We start from the raw sequence: 18,167 nt of genomic DNA, 5'->3' as shown, positions 1-18,167 counted from the left end.
CTTACAGCTAAAAACCCTAGTTTTCTTTAATCTACTTTTGTCTACATCTATATGTATGTGGTTATCCTTGTGTGGTGGTCACTGGTCTATTCTAGATCTCTCTATCCGACTTGGCTAGTAGCTGCCCTGTGGGCTCTCGCATTTAGATCCAGTATTAATACTTTTTTCTCTTTCGTCTTTCAACCCTTTTGAATCCAAGTTCTTCAACCTTCCATCTAAAGGAAGCAAAGTATCTGTATAAACAGCAAACTGGTTTTCTGCATTTCACTCTGTAATATGGGAACTTCAATTTAATGGTTCTTCCACTTGAGTCAAACAAACAAGTGAAATCAAAACAATACGGAGAATCGATCGAGTATGTTAATAATGTATTTAGAACATTAGTACGGCAGCCATATGTTTGATCTGAATATGCATGTTCAATTGTGTCCAACTGTTCATATAATCATCACCAGTAATTCCATACAATTCGCATGTCAGATAGCTTGGTTTTACCATTTGGATGCAAATGCTATGAATGATCTAGGTACAGGGGTGGGAGGGACTCAAGCCCTCCCAGGATTTTGAGGTTAGAAAAAAAAAAATAGTAACTGGTGTTTGTTGAATTAATGTTGATCTTGGTGGATTATTGTGGATATGTGGGGAGCAGATATGTTCTGAAAGTGGTGGTTTGGTGTGTTAGTGGAAGTGCATGCTTTACTGTAATTTGAGTTGGGTAGTCTACGTGTTTAACGGTTTAAGGGTAGTTTTGCTTAATTTTTGGTAGAGGTTATTCCTAAAGTCGCCATATGGGGCATCTTCGGATTTTAAGGTGAAATTTGGTGCGGAGCCTGTCAACTAACATGTGACACATTCCGAACCTAATGTTGGTGGAACCTATGTTAAACACTACCTAAGGTGCACGCCTATAAATAAGGCATTGCCTCCTCTCTGCAGGTTACTAACTCATCATTCCCTCTTCCCCTACTCCTTCAGCTATCCGTTATGGTGTTTGAGTTGGGCGTCGCAGAAGGAACAATTGAGTCCGTCCGGTCTTCCATCTAACTTTGTTTGTTAGTCTCCCTGGCAAAAAACTACAACGGAGAGAAGAACCTCACCAGAGAGAGGAACCTCAGTGGAGAGTTAGTCCAACACTTAGTAAAATTACTATCCCATAATCATTCCCAAAACACCCAACTCACTCCATGTCGATCAATTTACTTTTACTTAATTCGAGTTTGACTCTTTAACAAGTACCGTTTTACTATTTTGCAAACATGATTGACTTTTTATAAAGTAATCGAATCAGAAGACAATCTCCACATTTAGAGAATGTTAAACTAAGTTCGTGGAACGTGACACGCTCATATCAGAGTTCGTATGAATAAAATGTGGTTTGTGAAAGTTTATAATTTTCTCGAACTTTTCATGAGTTTCTTAAGGGCAGTTAGGACTTTTCACATTGAAAGGTATTTAGATCTAAAACCCTAAGTTTCTCTCATTTTTCTCCTCTCCTCCCTCTCGTTCTCTCTATGCCCTCGTTCGAATCCTCATTTCCGGCCAACACCTCATCTCACAGTCACCACTTATGGAATCATAACTCATTTCCGACCCAAACTCAACCTGCAGAACCACTGTCATGCACCACTGCTCGCCTCCACACTCAACAAGCCAAGGCTCTGACGCCACTTTCACCTCGACATACATTGATTTTCGTTCTCTCCTTGCCACACCACTGTCGTAATCAAGCTCTGACCAAACGAGCAATGAAGCCCAAAAACTTTTCCAGTGTATACAAGGGCGCTTTTCCAGTGTCTTTGTAGACTCTTTAGGACGTTTTTCCAACATCCTAAAAGATGACATACAATGACTTCTTGATAGAAGATGACGTTTTTTAGGTGGCACTCTAAAAGTCTTTTAAAACGATTTTTGAACGTCCTCAAATGGGTTTTTTTTTTGTAATAGTGTTCCACTAGAAAGCATCAAACTAGAGAACAAAAAATTCGTCTAGCTAATTTATTTGACAAGGATGGGGGAATTAATGGCAGAACTCTCAGGCCGGTATGGAGAGGGTTGTTCTCGACTATTTTCAGTCGATGTTTTAGGTAGAATCGGTGGTGTATGAGAATATATATGCAGGAAGTAGTGGAGAAGGTACCTGAGAAACGTAATGCTGAAATGAATGCATCTCTATGCACCTCATTTTCATCGATCTATACAGGTTGGCTGTTGCTGCTTGTCTCTCTGCCAGCAGCAACATGGTGACCTCGATCTCGGTGCCACAATTGTGGCTGAGTTTGCTTTAGCTTCTCTTATATGATTCTCATTGTATATATATATTGTATATATATATATACTTATTATTAAACCTTGTAAAGATTATTAAACCTCGATCTCAGTGCCATAGTTGTGGCTGAGTTTGCTTTAGCTTCTCTTATACTTGTTATTAAACTTTGTATCTATATATACTTGTTATTAAACGTTGTTGTTGTAAAGTAAAGAAAAGATAGAGAGAAGACACAGAGAGAATAGTTGGGAGGAGGTAAAAGTCTACTCATTCATTCTCATTAGCCTCTTTATATATATAGAGGTAGGGTTTACATCATAGTACATAATTAATGAGTAATTGCGTGGACAACCATATAGATTATAATATTTATAACACTCCCCCTTGGATGTCCACCAATGAATGATGAAATTAGACGCGCATAATGTTGTCTCGTTAAAAACCTTGCCAGGTAAGTAAAACCTAGTGGGAGAAAAATAACCCTGGTCGAAGGAGAAAAAGAGTGCAACGCGAATATGTCTTAGGTAGCATACTTCTGGATGCTCCCCCTGATGAGAATCTCCCCATGAGCATTGCAAGCTTCATGCACCGTAAATAACGGTTTGATTGTTCATCACTAAAGTGACACCATGTATGTTTTGCATATGGGGACTCATCATGAAATTTCAAACCTACATAGTTAAAACAATACCAACAGAGCTAGACGATTTTCTAATATGTCTTACCTCATTTAGTACGTTATATATATGATCAAATTCATACACTAAGCAATGGCTAAACAACATAAGAAAATTGACATTAAAACATTGAAAATCTCATGGCGTATCTAGCCATACACATTAATATATTTGTGTAGTGATATGTCTAATATAAGCTCTACAAAAGCTCTGAGTAATTCATAACTTCCCAAGAGTTAGAATATGTAGCAACATAATGATCATAATTCAAATTCGATTTTGTAGTCCAATCATAGTACTCATTGAGGCAATTTTGATCACGTTAATTATAACGGAATGAGTATATATGAGCTAGCTTTAGACTATTTAATTCCATGAATTAGCTTCAGGCTCTCTCAAGTATTCATGGATCGAATTACATTAGAATCATTCATGTACTTGAATCCTTTGAGGATTTGACAAGCGATACGCTTGTATTGACACTTCATTTTTGGGGATTTGCTTATAACAACGTGTCTTTAAAGGCCCTCGTAATATACGATGACAACATGTCATAAGTCTCTCGTCCATATAACAGTTACATGTAACACTGTACTTATAGAAAAGTATCATTCGTATAAGGGCAGATTCATAATCCCATGTCTTTTGTAGACATTAAATCATAGTGATTTACTTTCACTGTGGTAAATACCCTTTTGTATCTGTAGGGTTAAAGGACAAAGTATCTCATCACATGTCAAATATTTAGTTTAATTGGAATTGCCTCTTTCCAATTTGGCCAATAATATGCTTTGTCGACATGCATCATGAAACGTGACACAGCATCGATTAATACAGTCCTTAATGGTCTTTGGTAGCTACAATTTGTAAATTGTCATAGATGATCATCATTCATAGATCCCACACATTCTTATATACATGCATTTTTGATATTGGGTACCCATGCCACTTCTGGGGCAAATATTGTCACTTCTAGGACAAATATTATCTAGCGAATGTGGATCTTTTACTTGTAATATCATGTAGACCATTAGAGGACCTGTATAATCTTCCATTTTCAAGAGCTTAAAACTTTAGACCAAGTGAATACATTCCACTCAAATTCACGCCGTTATTCAAATGACAATAGTCTTATTCTCCCCCTAACGGCAAGAAGACTGTCATATTATGACCATGCGCTAATACGTGTTTAAAGCTCTATCACTTTCTTTCGAGTGAGATGTTCATTGGCTGGTGGCGAACCAAAACCAAGTTTGAGGTCAAGAATATTAAATTCATGTGTCAACGAAGATAATATTCTCTAATGGTGTACCTACAACCTTTGTATGTGTGGCCGTATTAGGAACTCTAACATTATATCATGACATTCTCTTCAGGAGAACCATGTCACATGGATACACATGCATCCCATAAATCAAATGGGGTATAGAATATTTGAGTTAATATGGATAGTCTCATAAACTTTAATCCAAGTAGAAAACAGTGAATCTAGCATATACTTTTCTCACAATCTTTTATCAAATTACTAATTGATGACACATATCTCAATATCAAAATGAGATGGCGGTTAAACAACTCACACCAACTTACATCGTTCTTCAGGAACAATTTTTCTCCCCCTCACGACAAGAGGAGTGGCTCATTGAGATGATAACTCAAAAATATGCGGCATATAGACTAGTGTTCATCAAAACTTGTAACTTATTCAAGACAACACTCTAGCTAGGTAAATTATGACTTAGTTAGTCATGCCCAGTTTCAATGAACTTCAGGTTCATGATATTATATGTCTCGAGTTATTGTAGAAATTTAACACTGTATGTGCTCTTCTGGAGCCATCAATGATACGTGTAATCAAAGGTTTAGATTTGAAATTTACTATTAGAACTTCGGGTTCTGCAGTACAATATTTTGAATCTTCTGGTCCAAACATATTACACTCGAAATTCATATGATCGAGATGTAGAGCTGTTGGCCCATATGAATAACAATAAAATTTAAACAATAAGTACAATAATGAAATTGCATAACAAAATAAGAAAACTGTAAACAACAAAAAGTAAATAAATTGTACATAGGAAACTTCTGGTTCCATGAATAAATAAAATACACAGATCTTCAGGTCTGGTTAACTTTATTAAATATGATAATCTTGTTTTCTTGATCTCATGTACTTACACATGCGATTAATATCAAATAGGTGAGGGACTTCAGGCCCGTATATGATTAGGGATCACAATATGTGGTTTCGATCATTGTATAACTATGAGGGAACTTTTGGCCTTTGGTAATTACATAAGCTTTGAGAAACTTCATATTGCAATTCTAATTATATATTACTCTCGAGGAACTTCAGGTCCTTTTGTAGTTTGATCAAGCTAGAGACTTCAAGTCTAGATCTGTCTATGATTGCAAAATTCACAACTCGATGTAAGCGTATACTCTCAATTTAGATCAAGAAAAATATATCGGATCATGTACGAATTGAATCCATTTGGTCATACTGGCAAATACACACCTGAATAGGTTTATATGCTTGCAGAAAGTCACTAGTAAGAACCAAAGATTAGATCTCAGACCCGACCTACAATGGTCTTTTGGTCTTTCCACGTATGATCACAAAGAAGCATGTACATCATGCTGATCAATCGAAAAAAAAATGCTTGTGATATGCAAGTCAGTAGCTAGATGTCCCATAATCTAGATATATGAAGGACGATCAAACCAATCCATTTGTTTGCAAAAACATAATCTGTGAATCAAGATGTATATATGTTAAAGAAAATCAACATCATGATTCATGAAAATTGCCGATCATTGACACAACAGTCTTCATAAGCCCGAGGTGGAACACAGGCTAGTTATTGACACAACTCTCACACCCGTTGCAGCAGTCAATTAGACCGAGCCGAGGATCACTCAAGCCGCCTCTCTCGGCTTCTTGTTCAACATTGAGCTGCCGTGTTCAACCTCTAGGAGGTCAAGCAGCAATCACCCAATTAAACACTCAATTCCTATGAGGTGGAGCATCAAACAACGATGATGCATCGAACACCCACAATCATAATTGCAACCGTTAACAATATTCATAAACAATATAACAATCAACATGATCTAGAAAATTAAAAAAAAAAAAAAAAAAATCAAACTCATAGATCAAGACTATCGGTAAGAATAAACAACATTGAGTTGCACCGTATGACTTTTTCGATCATCATTGAGTTTATAAACAAAACACTGATAACGTGTTGTAAAGTAAAGAAAAGATAGAGAGAAGACACAGAGAGAATAGTTGGGAGGAGGTAAAAGTCTACTCATTCATTCTCATTAGCCTCTTTATATATATATATATAGGTAGGGTTTACATCATAGTACATAATTAATTAGTAATTGCGTGGACAACCATATACATTATAATATTTATAACACTTGTAAAGATTATCAATAAATATAGAAGAAAAACTTCCACAATCTTTTGTGTTTAGATTTCTTTATTGCAGTCACTATGGAGGCACTTGCTTTTAGCGCTTGTGAGTTGGTTCTTCATTTACGGTTTGTGAATGTTGCATTCGAGACTGATATCGTTTATCTAGTTGTTCAAGGTATGAAGGGAGAAGGTGGTTTGGATATCTCTGAATTGGGAAGAGTTTTGGATGATATTAGGGCTTTATTATCTAATTCACCCTGGTATTCTTAGCTTATATATGTTGGTCGAGATGCTAACAGAAGAGCGCATGATATGGCCAAAATTGCTTTAGTAGCTCAGTTTCATTGTTCAAGGGAGGGAGGAGCATAATCCTCCGGAATTAAGTGACAGCTATACAAAACTTAATGTTATTTAGAACAAAGAACATATTCTATGTCTTGATAGGCAGAATACCTGTGTCGAACTCCAGATAGGTGTCGAACTTTGCTCGTTCTTGTATCTTTTCTTGAACTCTTTTTTCATGCTTTTCCCTGCTTCATATATATTCTCCTCCTCACGAAGCAAAGAATCCACATGAAAAGGAAATGCCGCGTTTCCTCTTCTCTTACTTGATTAGTTTTTTGGCCTTCTAATAAATTGGAATCGTATGATGTGGCTCTTTCTATATAGATTGCCTCGATCACTAAGCTGGCTAGTTAAAGAAAAAGAGCACTAAGGATGATGATAATGAACCTAATAAAAGGTGAGAACTGAGATGAGAAGGATCCGATTTCAAAAGAACCATCTGGAACCTGATTTGTTCAACACCGAAAGCACCACTTTCTACACTGCAGCCTGCAGATGACCCTTCTATCACATCATTACTCCCTCGCCTTACGGGGTTATATATACCTGCACCCTGCACCGGCTCTATCTTATATTTACAGTACTCAGCATACACAATAATACTACAGTCACCAAGGCAAGTCTTAGCTCCAAGTGTTTCTTCATCAAAATGGCCAAGACCACAGAGACACAAGACAACCAACCTCCACCAGGTCTCTCTCTCTCCCATCATACGATTTACAGAACAACCTTTTTGATGTTGATGTGGTGCCTCTCTCTCCCATCATATGATTCACAGAACAACCTTTTTAATGTTGATGTGGTGCAGGATACCCAACTGCAACCAATGATCCTCCAACTAGGAAGAAGTTTCGGCCCCAGACTAAAAAGAAAGGAGACAGGGGCTTCATTGAGGGCTGGTAAGTTATCTCCATTCATAAGGATTTTTTACTCTGAACAGAAATGGGAAAATTACCGCACAATAGCAACGTTGGTACTTGGTAGTAACACAGCGCATTGACAACATACTCATCTTGTTCATTGTTTTCATGTCCATATAATATTGATACTAACACATACTTTCATTCCACTGGTGCAGCTTATTTGCCTTGTGCTGCTGTTGGCTCTGCGAGGAATGTTTCTGAACTATTTTTCACCACCGCCATCATGTTGGTTTTTTCACACGGCTGAACTACCATAATAGCTCTTATTGTCTCGGAGCTTTATAGTATTTATCTCGGAGTGATCGCCTCTCTAGTCGTTATACTACTGTATTAGAACTACCATAATACATGTTGCAATAAAAATTCATCACCTTTTTATTTTCTATACACTGCATTTCACACCAAAAGGGCCTCTGCCCTGCTCCATGCTCCCATTAAGCTCAACCCTTTATAAGTGCTTCACGATCCGCAAACACCTAGTTTTAAAAAGTCCATGTCGTGAATGAAGACATGCACAGTTGCACACCGTCTTCTGGGTTAAAAGACCTCTGGTATCTTTCTCCCCTCCTTTTCTGAACTTGCAGTGCAGAGAAACAACCAATTGATGAGCAAACACCTGCTTAGTAATAATTGGATTCCGGAAACGAAGCAAACATCATTCTAATCCATGCCAGAGCCAGAATCGCCCGTTTCCTACGAGAACATAAGTCCAAGGGTTATATAAAAAAGGCTTCTCCTATGCAATCATGGCCCTTTTAAGCTTTATTATTACACCACATTGTATAGCAATATCCTCTCAAATCTATACACAGTAGTGATGTTACCTTAGGGCTAAACGCAAATTTGAGTAAAAGAATAGAAGAAAAGCAGAAAGGAAAAATAAAATAAAAAAACATAAATTAACGAATGAAGGATGCTTCTCAAATGGTATCAGACGATGGAAATAGCTTTTCCAGCTTGACATTTGAAAGGATCTGGTTTGGGTCCAACTCCGATCGTGCTTTGTTGTAGGCATCAACTGGAAAACGCTTCCTAAGCCTTGCCTGCAGAGTGGTAAGCTGTTCTTTGTCCTTTGGGACCTGTTTAAGGAATGAGCAAGTAAGATTAAAAAGCAGCTTGATCATGTAAATGATAATCTTAATATGCAATTGCTAGTCCAGCTTTTGACTCGATTTTTATGCAGGTTTAGCATGAATTGGTGGATATCTGAGAAACCAAAATCCAGGTGCCGTTTTGACAATAATATTAATAATAAATGATAAATATCAAGATGTATTGACTACCTCAATCTTGGCCCAGTGTTCATAAGAAGAATATGTATCCCACAACCGTGTCTGAGTTAGATGCCTGTAGTGGAAAAACTCTTCTGTAATATCCTTTCTTTGGCGGGCATCTGTCGTTGGAAGGTACATGATAATGCCAACCTGATACAAAACAAATACAATGTTATTGGTAGTGGTCAGGGAAACACCTGATAAAAAGAGGCGAGTAATCCAAATTTTCTGAAACAAATTAAGCCTACAATCCAACTCAAATCATGCCCTGAAGTTTGTGACTCAAGTCTAATGTATAAACGAAAACCTCATGTGATTCAGAAAGTGAAAGTGATTCAGGATCATAGGCAAGGATTTTATGCAGGGAGATGAGTGAATTCTGTATAGTACCCATGAGAATATATCATTCTCTCTTGAGCTCGAAGCTGGACTCAAGGGACTCTAACGACACTATCTGTCAGTAAACAATGAGCCTTGCATTGAAACTGATTACCCAAACCATATGGCACAATGATTCTCTCCCTACTAATTACTTAAACTATATGGAACAAGTGCACATGGTTTTTTCCAGCGAGATGAGTCAATTTTGTTTACTATGTACGCCAACAAGCACTTAATCTATCATTATCACTTACCCTTTTATATTTCAAGATGCATAGAAATTAACAAAATACAAATGGAACACACAGTTGTTCATGAATTTACCCATGAAAATATATCATCCTCCTTTAAGCTTGAAGCTGGACTCATGGGGCTCTTACTACTGGCTGTCCAACGCTGCTCTATTGGAGCAGGTGCAGGAATCTCTTCCTTCTCTATTAGCTGTTTTAGATCTTCTATGTATTCAAGGTCTTTCATGCTGGGTTTGGCAATAGTTCCAGCTGGAAAACAAGTCTCTGAAACCCATTGTTGGCCACCACAGTCAAAGCCCAAAATTTCATCACTCCATCCTACTCTGTATCCCTCCGACTTCCTCCAGAACTCTGCCTCAGCTTGATTCACTTTAACGATATGATCCTTGTTGAGAGGATTTAGGGCAATGAGTTTATCACGCAACTCTGTAAAAGAGAGTTCGTCTATGTCTACACTGTTGTCTGGAACTACTCTGCATTTATTGCATAAATCAACCACAAATAGCAGATGAGTCTGCCAAATAGCAGTATGAAATGTACTTCTATAAACAAATAATTGAAAAGAAAATGAAGAAGAGAGAGAGAACCTGATGCTATGCTTAACAGAACAATATTAAAGAAAGTAATACACGTGATAAATAAAGGAAATTGATCAACACTATTTCAGTCCCCGAAAAGAAAGCTTCAGATATGGGTTCTCGTAATGAAGTAATACTTTCTTCTCCTTCAGAGAATCCAGTTAACTACTTTTACTAGAATACCCAAAAGAATTAAAGGACTAAGATCTTTTTCCAGGAAAGTGAGGAAACAAGACGGAGAAGTGAATCAGAGAGTGAAATCCAATGAGTCTGTATCATTAGGTTTCAGAGATAGAACCAAGAAGTTTATGGATGACACTACAAGGTGACAGTTCAGAAATAATGCATCAATAGCATAGTTCAGAAACAATGCATCAATAGCATTAGACAGACGCAGTCTAAAATAATTGAATCATGAAAGGAGGCCTTCCCAACATCTAATTTCTTCACAGAAAGCAAACTGCAATGACAGATAACAGTCAATCTACATGCAAAATTACCTTTTGATTGACCTATAAAAACTACCATACAATCCCTTCAAAAGGCCAACTTTTCCGTTCATTCATAAGATCTTTGTTACATTATGCCTCAAGAAAATCTCACATCCACAAGCCACATTTCTAAAATTATGTTTTGCACTACAAAAGTTTATAAAATTCATAAAAACTCGAAAGCCTTTATGACAAAGAAGATATTAGCAAGGTGCCAGGTATAGCCTCAGATGTTTTTTTTTTTTTTTTTTTCCAAAAAAAAAAACATCTGAGGCTATTTTAATTTTATTTATTTTTTATTTATGAAGACCAGTCTTCCAAAATCAAACAGTGAAGCGGACAAACAATGATTCCGAAATTCAATAGTGACTGGCGACCAAACTGGTGACAAAATCAACTAGAACTTCATTGACACCAACTTGAATAATCCTAAGAGCTCTTGTGGGAAAACAAAAATTCCAATTATGGGGAAACAAAGCATCATCTGCAAACCTTGCAACCAATAAAAGGCTTTGATCACCCATGCATTTATTTCCCTACTAAAAACAGCAATGTATAGAAAAATCCTCAACCACATTTTCTCCATCAGTGATCAAAATCAAAATACAGATACTCAAAAATATTAAACTTCTCCATTGTGTGTGTAATTTGAAGAACTAATAAAATATCCATTCTTATTCTCGGTTCCATTGACATCTAAGAAAGTTTGCTCTATATTCCGAAGAACACATCTCCTTTAATCTACTTACTTGCATAATTCAGATTCTTATCAGACCATGATATACATCCCAAATCACAAACCAAATTCCATAGCATCCATCATACTAAACCTAACTAGAATTTTAACATACTTGTCTATTTTATTAATGAGTGTAATTTTAACAGTATACAAGCAAACTTTCTAACTTAATTTAGTCAACGAACTGTCGAGTAAAGGTTCATTGGCCAACTAAAGGTTGACAAAAAAACTATTGTCAACACTATTCATAGTAGAAAATCTCAAATTAGTTAACTACTGGTGTTTTCTCTATTTTTCCCGAAGACTGAAGAGAACCCTTTCCTGAAACGAAGATTATACATTACCGTAAGACCATTTTGTAATGACTTTGTTCCCCACTATGTCATCTAGCTCAAGCAGTAATTAAACCTTTGCTTGACTGTACTTAAGACAAGATGTTCATTGCAAGCAGCTTATAATTTGCTTAGAAAGGAATAATTATCCCCTCCTGTGGTCCTTGAATATGAGGAACTATCTTTCTAGCTTATACAGTAGAAAAAGGACAGGGGAGAATTGTACCTGTACTTCCTGAGGCATTCCCTGTATAGATCACGAACGTGCTGAATGGCTTCATCCGTTGTAAATTTGGGTTTGAACTTTGGGGGACCTTTCCATTTTGAGACAGGGTTGCACGTCACAATCACAACAGTGTCGGTATATGGAATATAGAGGTACTTCACATGTTTGTTCTCGGAGAGCAACTTCCTGGGGAAAAGGAAAAGAAAAAAGAATCTTTAACCTGTGTGAAACAATCGATCCTGTATCATTCATTGCTCATTTATACTGTATAATGATCATACAATAAACATGCAGCCAGTGAATATAGGAATAGGAAAGAGACAAATGCGGAAAACAGTGTGAATTAGCAGCTAAGGCTGACTTATCAGTAGGACTTCTAAGATTTAAGAACCCAATGTGCATGTTGTGATTGACATTTATTTATTTATTTTTATAAGATAGTAGTACTCAAATTTTTCTAGATGACTGTGAGAAAATACTTTTAATGGTTTTTCAGCACTTGGTCCAAGTGTTTTCACCATCCAATAGATGATTATAAGACCCTATGCTCCAAACTAATTAGATGTTGTCTCTCAGATTAATGTTCTACAATAAATCCATTAACTAGTTGCAAGAAATTGTCATCAGAACTGATTATTGAACCCAATGAAACGAGTAAATCATTACTTGTGATTTTTCTTGATTTCTTCCATGTTTGAAACAGTAGTGTGCTCTACAAGCTCCTGTCTCTCAACACACTGGAGGGTAACTTCAGCAACAACTCCAAGACCGCCAAGGCCACAGCGAGCTAAATAAAACAGTTCCGGATCTTTCTCCTTGGAGACTTCTATTGTTCCCTTGGCAGGAGTGACCAATTTCATGCTGATCACCTGCTCATCAATAGGAGGTAACCTTGCACCAGTACCATGTGCACCAACCTACAACATACGACATGTCATTTACAAAGCAGGCAACAATGAAGAATGAATAATGTAAACGAGAAGAAACCTGCAGAATTCCACCAATCTGCTGCTCCCTAATGGATGCAAAGTTCTGCAAAGTAAGGCCCTGATCTTTAATCCCATCAACCAATTGCTGGACCCTGATCCCAGCTTGCACTCTCACTCGCTTCTTCTCCTTGTCCACCTCCAAGACCTCATCCATGAGAGCCAAATTGACCATCCCAGCCCTGGACAATCCAATCCCATTGGGGGACAACCCAGAGCCGACGGGGCGAATCCGGTACTTCCTAGCATTGGCCTCCTTGACCACTTTCTCGAGCTCCTCAAGGGTCTCGGGCTGGTGGAAGACCCGGGTCTGGACCTCGTGGGTCCCGCTCCAGTTAGAGACGGTGTGGAGCTCCTCAGGGAGAGGGGCGTAGCGGAAGATTTGGGCCTTCTTGTGCTTGGCGTCCTCGGGAAATGGGAAAGAGTAGTAGGTGGCGGCACCGCAGAATAACACCAGGGCGGTGTACCCCATGTACTTGCGCAGCTCAGATGCTGATGCCGGCGACGGCGACGGTGTTGAAGCATTGCAGAATGCACGCCCTGGGATTAATGGGTTTTTAGTGATTCTGGGGAGGGATTGGAGCGTGCGCTTGAGAGTGAGAGCTCTCTGCATTTTTCTGTGCGGATCGTTCGTTGGCTTTGGCAAGTCGGGTTTGTCGCTGAATTATTGAGGACCCAGGGTTTATCGGTCAACTCACACTCTTTTCTTTTATCAAACAAAATAAAAGTCGAGGCAATGAGGCATGCTCGCATCACTCGCATGGAGCATGCTTGGGCATACAAAAAAAAATAAAACATAGCATATGAATGTGGTAAAAAACACATTAACAATTGAAAATGAAAAGAAGATTCGTCATTCAAAACATACATACAGAAAGAGATTTAGCCTGTGGACCATATAACAAGCATCTTATTTATAGGAATTATGGGGCTGAGCAAGCAGTGCATCCTATTTATAAGAGTTATGAATCTAGACGGTTCAATAAATTCGGTATGTATTTGATCTATACCAAACCCGACCCGTTTTTTGTTAGTTTTGATCTTGGGGATCTCTCTCACGTAGGGTGATCCTAGGTGTTAAAAAAAGAAAAAAGAAAAAAAAATACATTATGCACTAGATAGAGTACTCGTCTTTCAATAATTATTATACTTTTTTTTTTTTAAATTGTCAGTCACGACTTTCATATAATTAGGATAAAACGAACACATGAAATAGCTATTACATACTCTACCGTTATCATCTACGGATAGATAAGTAGTTGATCAAAGAATATGGTAGGGTGGCAATAACCACACCCTCATTTTCTTCCTTGTTATATAACATTTTCATCGTGTTGTGTTGATTATAACATCAAGTGAGTCATTTGGGGATTATGGAGAAACATGAACACCACATTTTGGTCGCAAAAGCCTCAATTAGCTGCTGATATTCTTTGTGGTACCATGAATTTATCACTGCTAATAGCACTTCTGTCCAAAAACAGAAAACTATGAGCAGACCTAGATGGAGTCCACCAACTTCTGGTAACTTCAAATTAAATGTAGATGGAGCTTTCTTGCATAATGGAACTGAAGGGGACATTCTCAGAGACTCCCAAGGGTCTGCTATTGCTTGTTTTGCACATCACATTTCCTATGTGAACTCTCCTAAACAAGTTGAACTTGAGGCAATAAGAACAGCATTGCAGTGGCTTCTGAAATTAGGCTATCATCAGTGTGAAGTACAAACTGATTGTCAGCTTGCAATTGTAGATATACATGCACCAGATTATCTACAGCTCGAGAGTATGGAAACATCTGGGCAGACAGTCATCAGTCTTAACAGCCTGCAGAATGTTCAAGTTACCTTACCATTGCTCCTAGAACTACAAATATTGTAGCTCATAGGCTTGCAAGTTTAGCTTTTGAAGGATCTGAACAGCTTGAGTGGCTTGATTCGATCTCTTTATTGCTTAGAGATACTCCAAGCTATGATTGTAATCTTCAGTCATCTTAATAAAATGGGGCTACTGCCCCTCTCTTCTTCAAAAAAAAAAAAAAAAAAAAAAGGACAAAAAAAACATCGAGTGAGTTCGTTGTAAGACAGATGCACCAAAGAAAATGTTAAATTACACGACTATCTGGCAAAAAATGTGATCTTTTAGTTCATGAAAAGGTCCTGTTGTTTTAATGGTACAGGATTCTCCCTTACAGCTTTTGATTCACCAAGGCTGTTTATGTACCCAAACAGAAAAAGGCAGAAGGCAGAAGCGAGCATTGTGCGGTCATGTCTACTCGAACAATACTCTCCCTTTCTTCTCGAAAAATAACAATACTCTCCCTTAGCTGATGTTGAAAAATGCTGGAACAAGTGAGGGCAGGTTTTAACATGTTCATGAAATTTGTGATCGCACTGAACAAAACCAAGTCACAAAATACATGGTACAGCCACCATCCATGTGAACCAAGAAACCACATTATAACTCAATACATGCAACTGTCTCTAAGCCAAAGTTGGACAAATAGAGTGCATACACCTACTACCAATCACGGTTTGGATATAGATGGTAACTTTAATATAACTATGTACAGAGCAGGCATACACATTTGGTAGCTACATCTCAACCCGCATGAGAGATTCAATCTCAGTTCACTGGGAATATGCCATTTATAGAGCACCTAAGACGTATATTCTCTTGAAGCCCATCTCTCCTCATACCTTCCAAATGAATAGGCAGTTGCTGGCACCTCAATCATGTGAAGAGGGTCTGGTTCGATCCCGTAATCTGTCAATGGTCTATGCTCAAGAACATCATCATGACTTTTCACAAAATCAGGAATCTCAATCTCTCCCTTCTTTATATCATCCCAAAGGTACTGCAAGCGGCTTACATACTTGATTTTCCAATATAGGCTGCAAAGAAACAGAATACTTAGAAAATATCAAAGATTTGAAATAGTCATTTTGTGTGATACTGAGACATGATGTGCACTACATGGTAGAATTAATGTTATTTCAGACCTTGAGGTATAATGAAAGAAAAGTAGGGAGGAATGTTACTATTGTAAAAATAATTTAAACCACAGATTCTTAGAATTATTACCACTACTATTTGCTGTTACTAAAATATTAGATACTTGGTTTCTAAAATATGTGAAATCACCCACCCTCCACTTAAGAAAAATCGGCCAAGAGTGGCAAAGACAAGCCTTGAGCGAAGTCCAGGATGAATGAAGTACACAACTTGAAGCCTATCCTTCAAATGAGATGGAAGTTCTTCATAAATCCACCTCAAGATAGTTATTCCAGGGGAGTTATCCTCCTTTTGCACTGTACTATGCATGTAAACAATGCAGTACGGCCCTTCTGGAGAGTCACTGCATAGTTTATTGCAAATGTACCTCTTTAGCCTATCCCCACTCACAACTGGAGCTGCAGAAAGAGCATCAACAGATCAAAACAATTGACATGTCGGGTTTCTACAGCTAAATTTAGGAGAAAAGAAAATTTAAGTGTCTAATTGATTACATCTTTATCTTTTATTTTATGCTCTTTAGTCAAGGAGATATGATAAAAAGATAACTGAAGAGAAACAAGACAGATGTTTAAGACATTAGCCAAAAAAAAAAAAACTAAAGACCATTTAAGTACCATAAAGTTTGTATTTTCACCGATTCTATGTATCACTCCATTCTCTCCCTCAAATCTCTTCTCTTCTCCATCTCCCTAAACCAAAAGCAAACTCACAAGACAGACAAGTTATCAAATGGATCCTAAATGATGGTCTCATCCAAGTTCAAACTAATATGAAATTCTAAATGTTCTGAGCCAAACTAAATGGGAGCAAGACACCACCTAAAATTCAATACACATTATCCATACACAAATGAACATGTATAATGTACTCGGAGACATTGTCATTTAACCACAATCCACAATTAACGACCAACAATAGCATTAATATGAATTTTTTTTTTTAAGAATCATAAGGTCCTATAGAGTCTTCTAGTTCTAAGCCAGTATAGATCGCTGTAAATTGAACTCAAGTTGTGATTGCATTAAGACATAAACTTGACCTCATTATTCACAACACCACTACATTCACATGTAAAGATCAAATGTTGAAATATCCACAATCTTGGACTCAAGTAACTCCACTAACAAGACATTATGTCTCCCACCCATCCTCTTCTCAACAGCTAGATCTAACACCAGGGTAGCAGAGTCTCTTAAAGCTTATTCTCGCATCATTCTCAAATAGGATTCACTGCCATCTCTCAGCTAAAAAACGCACTGTTTGCAAACATCCCAAAAGAGATCCTAGCCTTAAGGAAATCATGTCAATTCCTGATAGAGTCAAAACCATAATGTAAGCGACGTCGAGGCTAAATAGGCTAGAACCTAACAGAACCGTGATCAACAACTTGTAGATTCCCGTTTTCAATACACTAAACCACGCTATAGAATTTTTTTTGAGGGATTATCTTGTGTAAATGGCACATATAGATACTCTACCTAATCAAAATCGATAGTCTTGAATCAAACATTTGAATGAACAAAATCAACAAATAAGTAATTAGATATGCATCTCAGATGTTACCGGGAAAGTATTTGCCGACGATACGGAAAATGAGGTTTCCAGATTTGTCACGGCCTTGGGGACGGAAGAACTGCAAGAGCTCGAGATCGGAGAAGTCCTCGTCGGAGGAGAGGATCTGAGGACAGTCGTGCCAGTTCTCTTGGTCGTTATCTTCCTCGGCAACAACTCTCTGTTGCTGTTGGTTCGTCAGGAACGGCCTCGAATCGATTCCGTAGTCGGATGGCAAAACCACCACCGAGAAGTCGTTTGGTGAGCTCCCCATCGCTCTCTGCTTTCCCTCACTCGCTTTGGTGCTTTGGGGACTAGATAGGAGGTGTTTCATTTCTGCTACACTTGCTACTACGTGAGATTGGACACGCGGGGATATGTCATACTATGACTTGCTAAAATGTCTGGTCTCACCGTGTCAGTCAACCAAAATGTATGTTTTGATCAAAAGAAGCTGTGGCTCATCCAAATTTTTATAGCACAGTCACAGTGATATTCACACGTACAAAACTATTAAGGCAAATACTTGTGTGTCTTAAGGTATGGATACCTTAACCACATGGGTGTTTGTGATTGGTTCATTGCTTAAAAGGATGACCTGCTACCCCTTTAGCCGGTCATATGACCGTTTGAAGATTTAAAGCATCTAAACTGACGGAGTGACTACATCCACTCACCTCTCCTTGTTCTCTTCGATTTGAAC

The 18,167-nt window shown here is 37.9% G+C and overlaps 2 protein-coding genes and 1 non-coding gene across 4 annotated transcripts; 1 reads left to right on the top strand and 2 right to left on the bottom strand.

The window, feature by feature from the left end:
• The first annotated feature begins 7,271 nt into the window (after positions 1–7,271).
• On the top strand, positions 7,272–8,210 carry LOC101296788. Of its 2 annotated transcripts, XR_184982.1 has the most exons (3): positions 7,272–7,407; positions 7,524–7,614; positions 7,794–8,210. It is a non-coding gene; the product is annotated as an uncharacterized LOC101296788 (transcript). The 2 variants fall into 2 exon arrangements; XR_184981.1 differs by lacking the exon at positions 7,272–7,407 and having other exon boundaries at positions 7,429–7,614.
• Positions 8,211–8,358: 148 nt separating this feature from the next.
• On the bottom strand, positions 8,359–13,606 carry LOC101296499 (L-galactono-1,4-lactone dehydrogenase, mitochondrial-like). Its single transcript, XM_004303561.1, has 6 exons — positions 12,898–13,606; positions 12,577–12,827; positions 11,911–12,096; positions 9,618–10,017; positions 8,922–9,062; positions 8,359–8,717 (listed from the first exon to the last, which is right to left on the bottom strand). The coding sequence occupies exons 1-6, from the start codon at positions 13,507–13,509 to the stop codon at positions 8,559–8,561; spliced, it is 1,749 nt and encodes a 582-aa protein (XP_004303609.1). The 5' UTR covers positions 13,510–13,606; the 3' UTR covers positions 8,359–8,558.
• Positions 13,607–15,118: 1,512 nt separating this feature from the next.
• On the bottom strand, positions 15,119–17,946 carry LOC101296214 (ganglioside-induced differentiation-associated-protein 2-like). Its single transcript, XM_004303560.1, has 3 exons — positions 17,477–17,946; positions 16,044–16,308; positions 15,119–15,789 (listed from the first exon to the last, which is right to left on the bottom strand). Exons 1-3 carry the CDS (start codon positions 17,796–17,798, stop codon positions 15,555–15,557), a joined length of 822 nt encoding a protein of 273 aa, XP_004303608.1. The 5' UTR covers positions 17,799–17,946; the 3' UTR covers positions 15,119–15,554.
• Between the last annotated feature and the right edge of the window lie 221 nt (positions 17,947–18,167).

This window comes from Fragaria vesca, linkage group LG6 (genome assembly GCF_000184155.1).
Source record: "Fragaria vesca subsp. vesca linkage group LG6, FraVesHawaii_1.0, whole genome shotgun sequence".
NCBI lineage: Eukaryota > Viridiplantae > Streptophyta > Magnoliopsida > Rosales > Rosaceae > Fragaria > Fragaria vesca.
The sequence above is the reverse complement of the archived record's forward strand: the minus strand, read 5'-3'. Positions and strand labels throughout refer to the sequence as shown.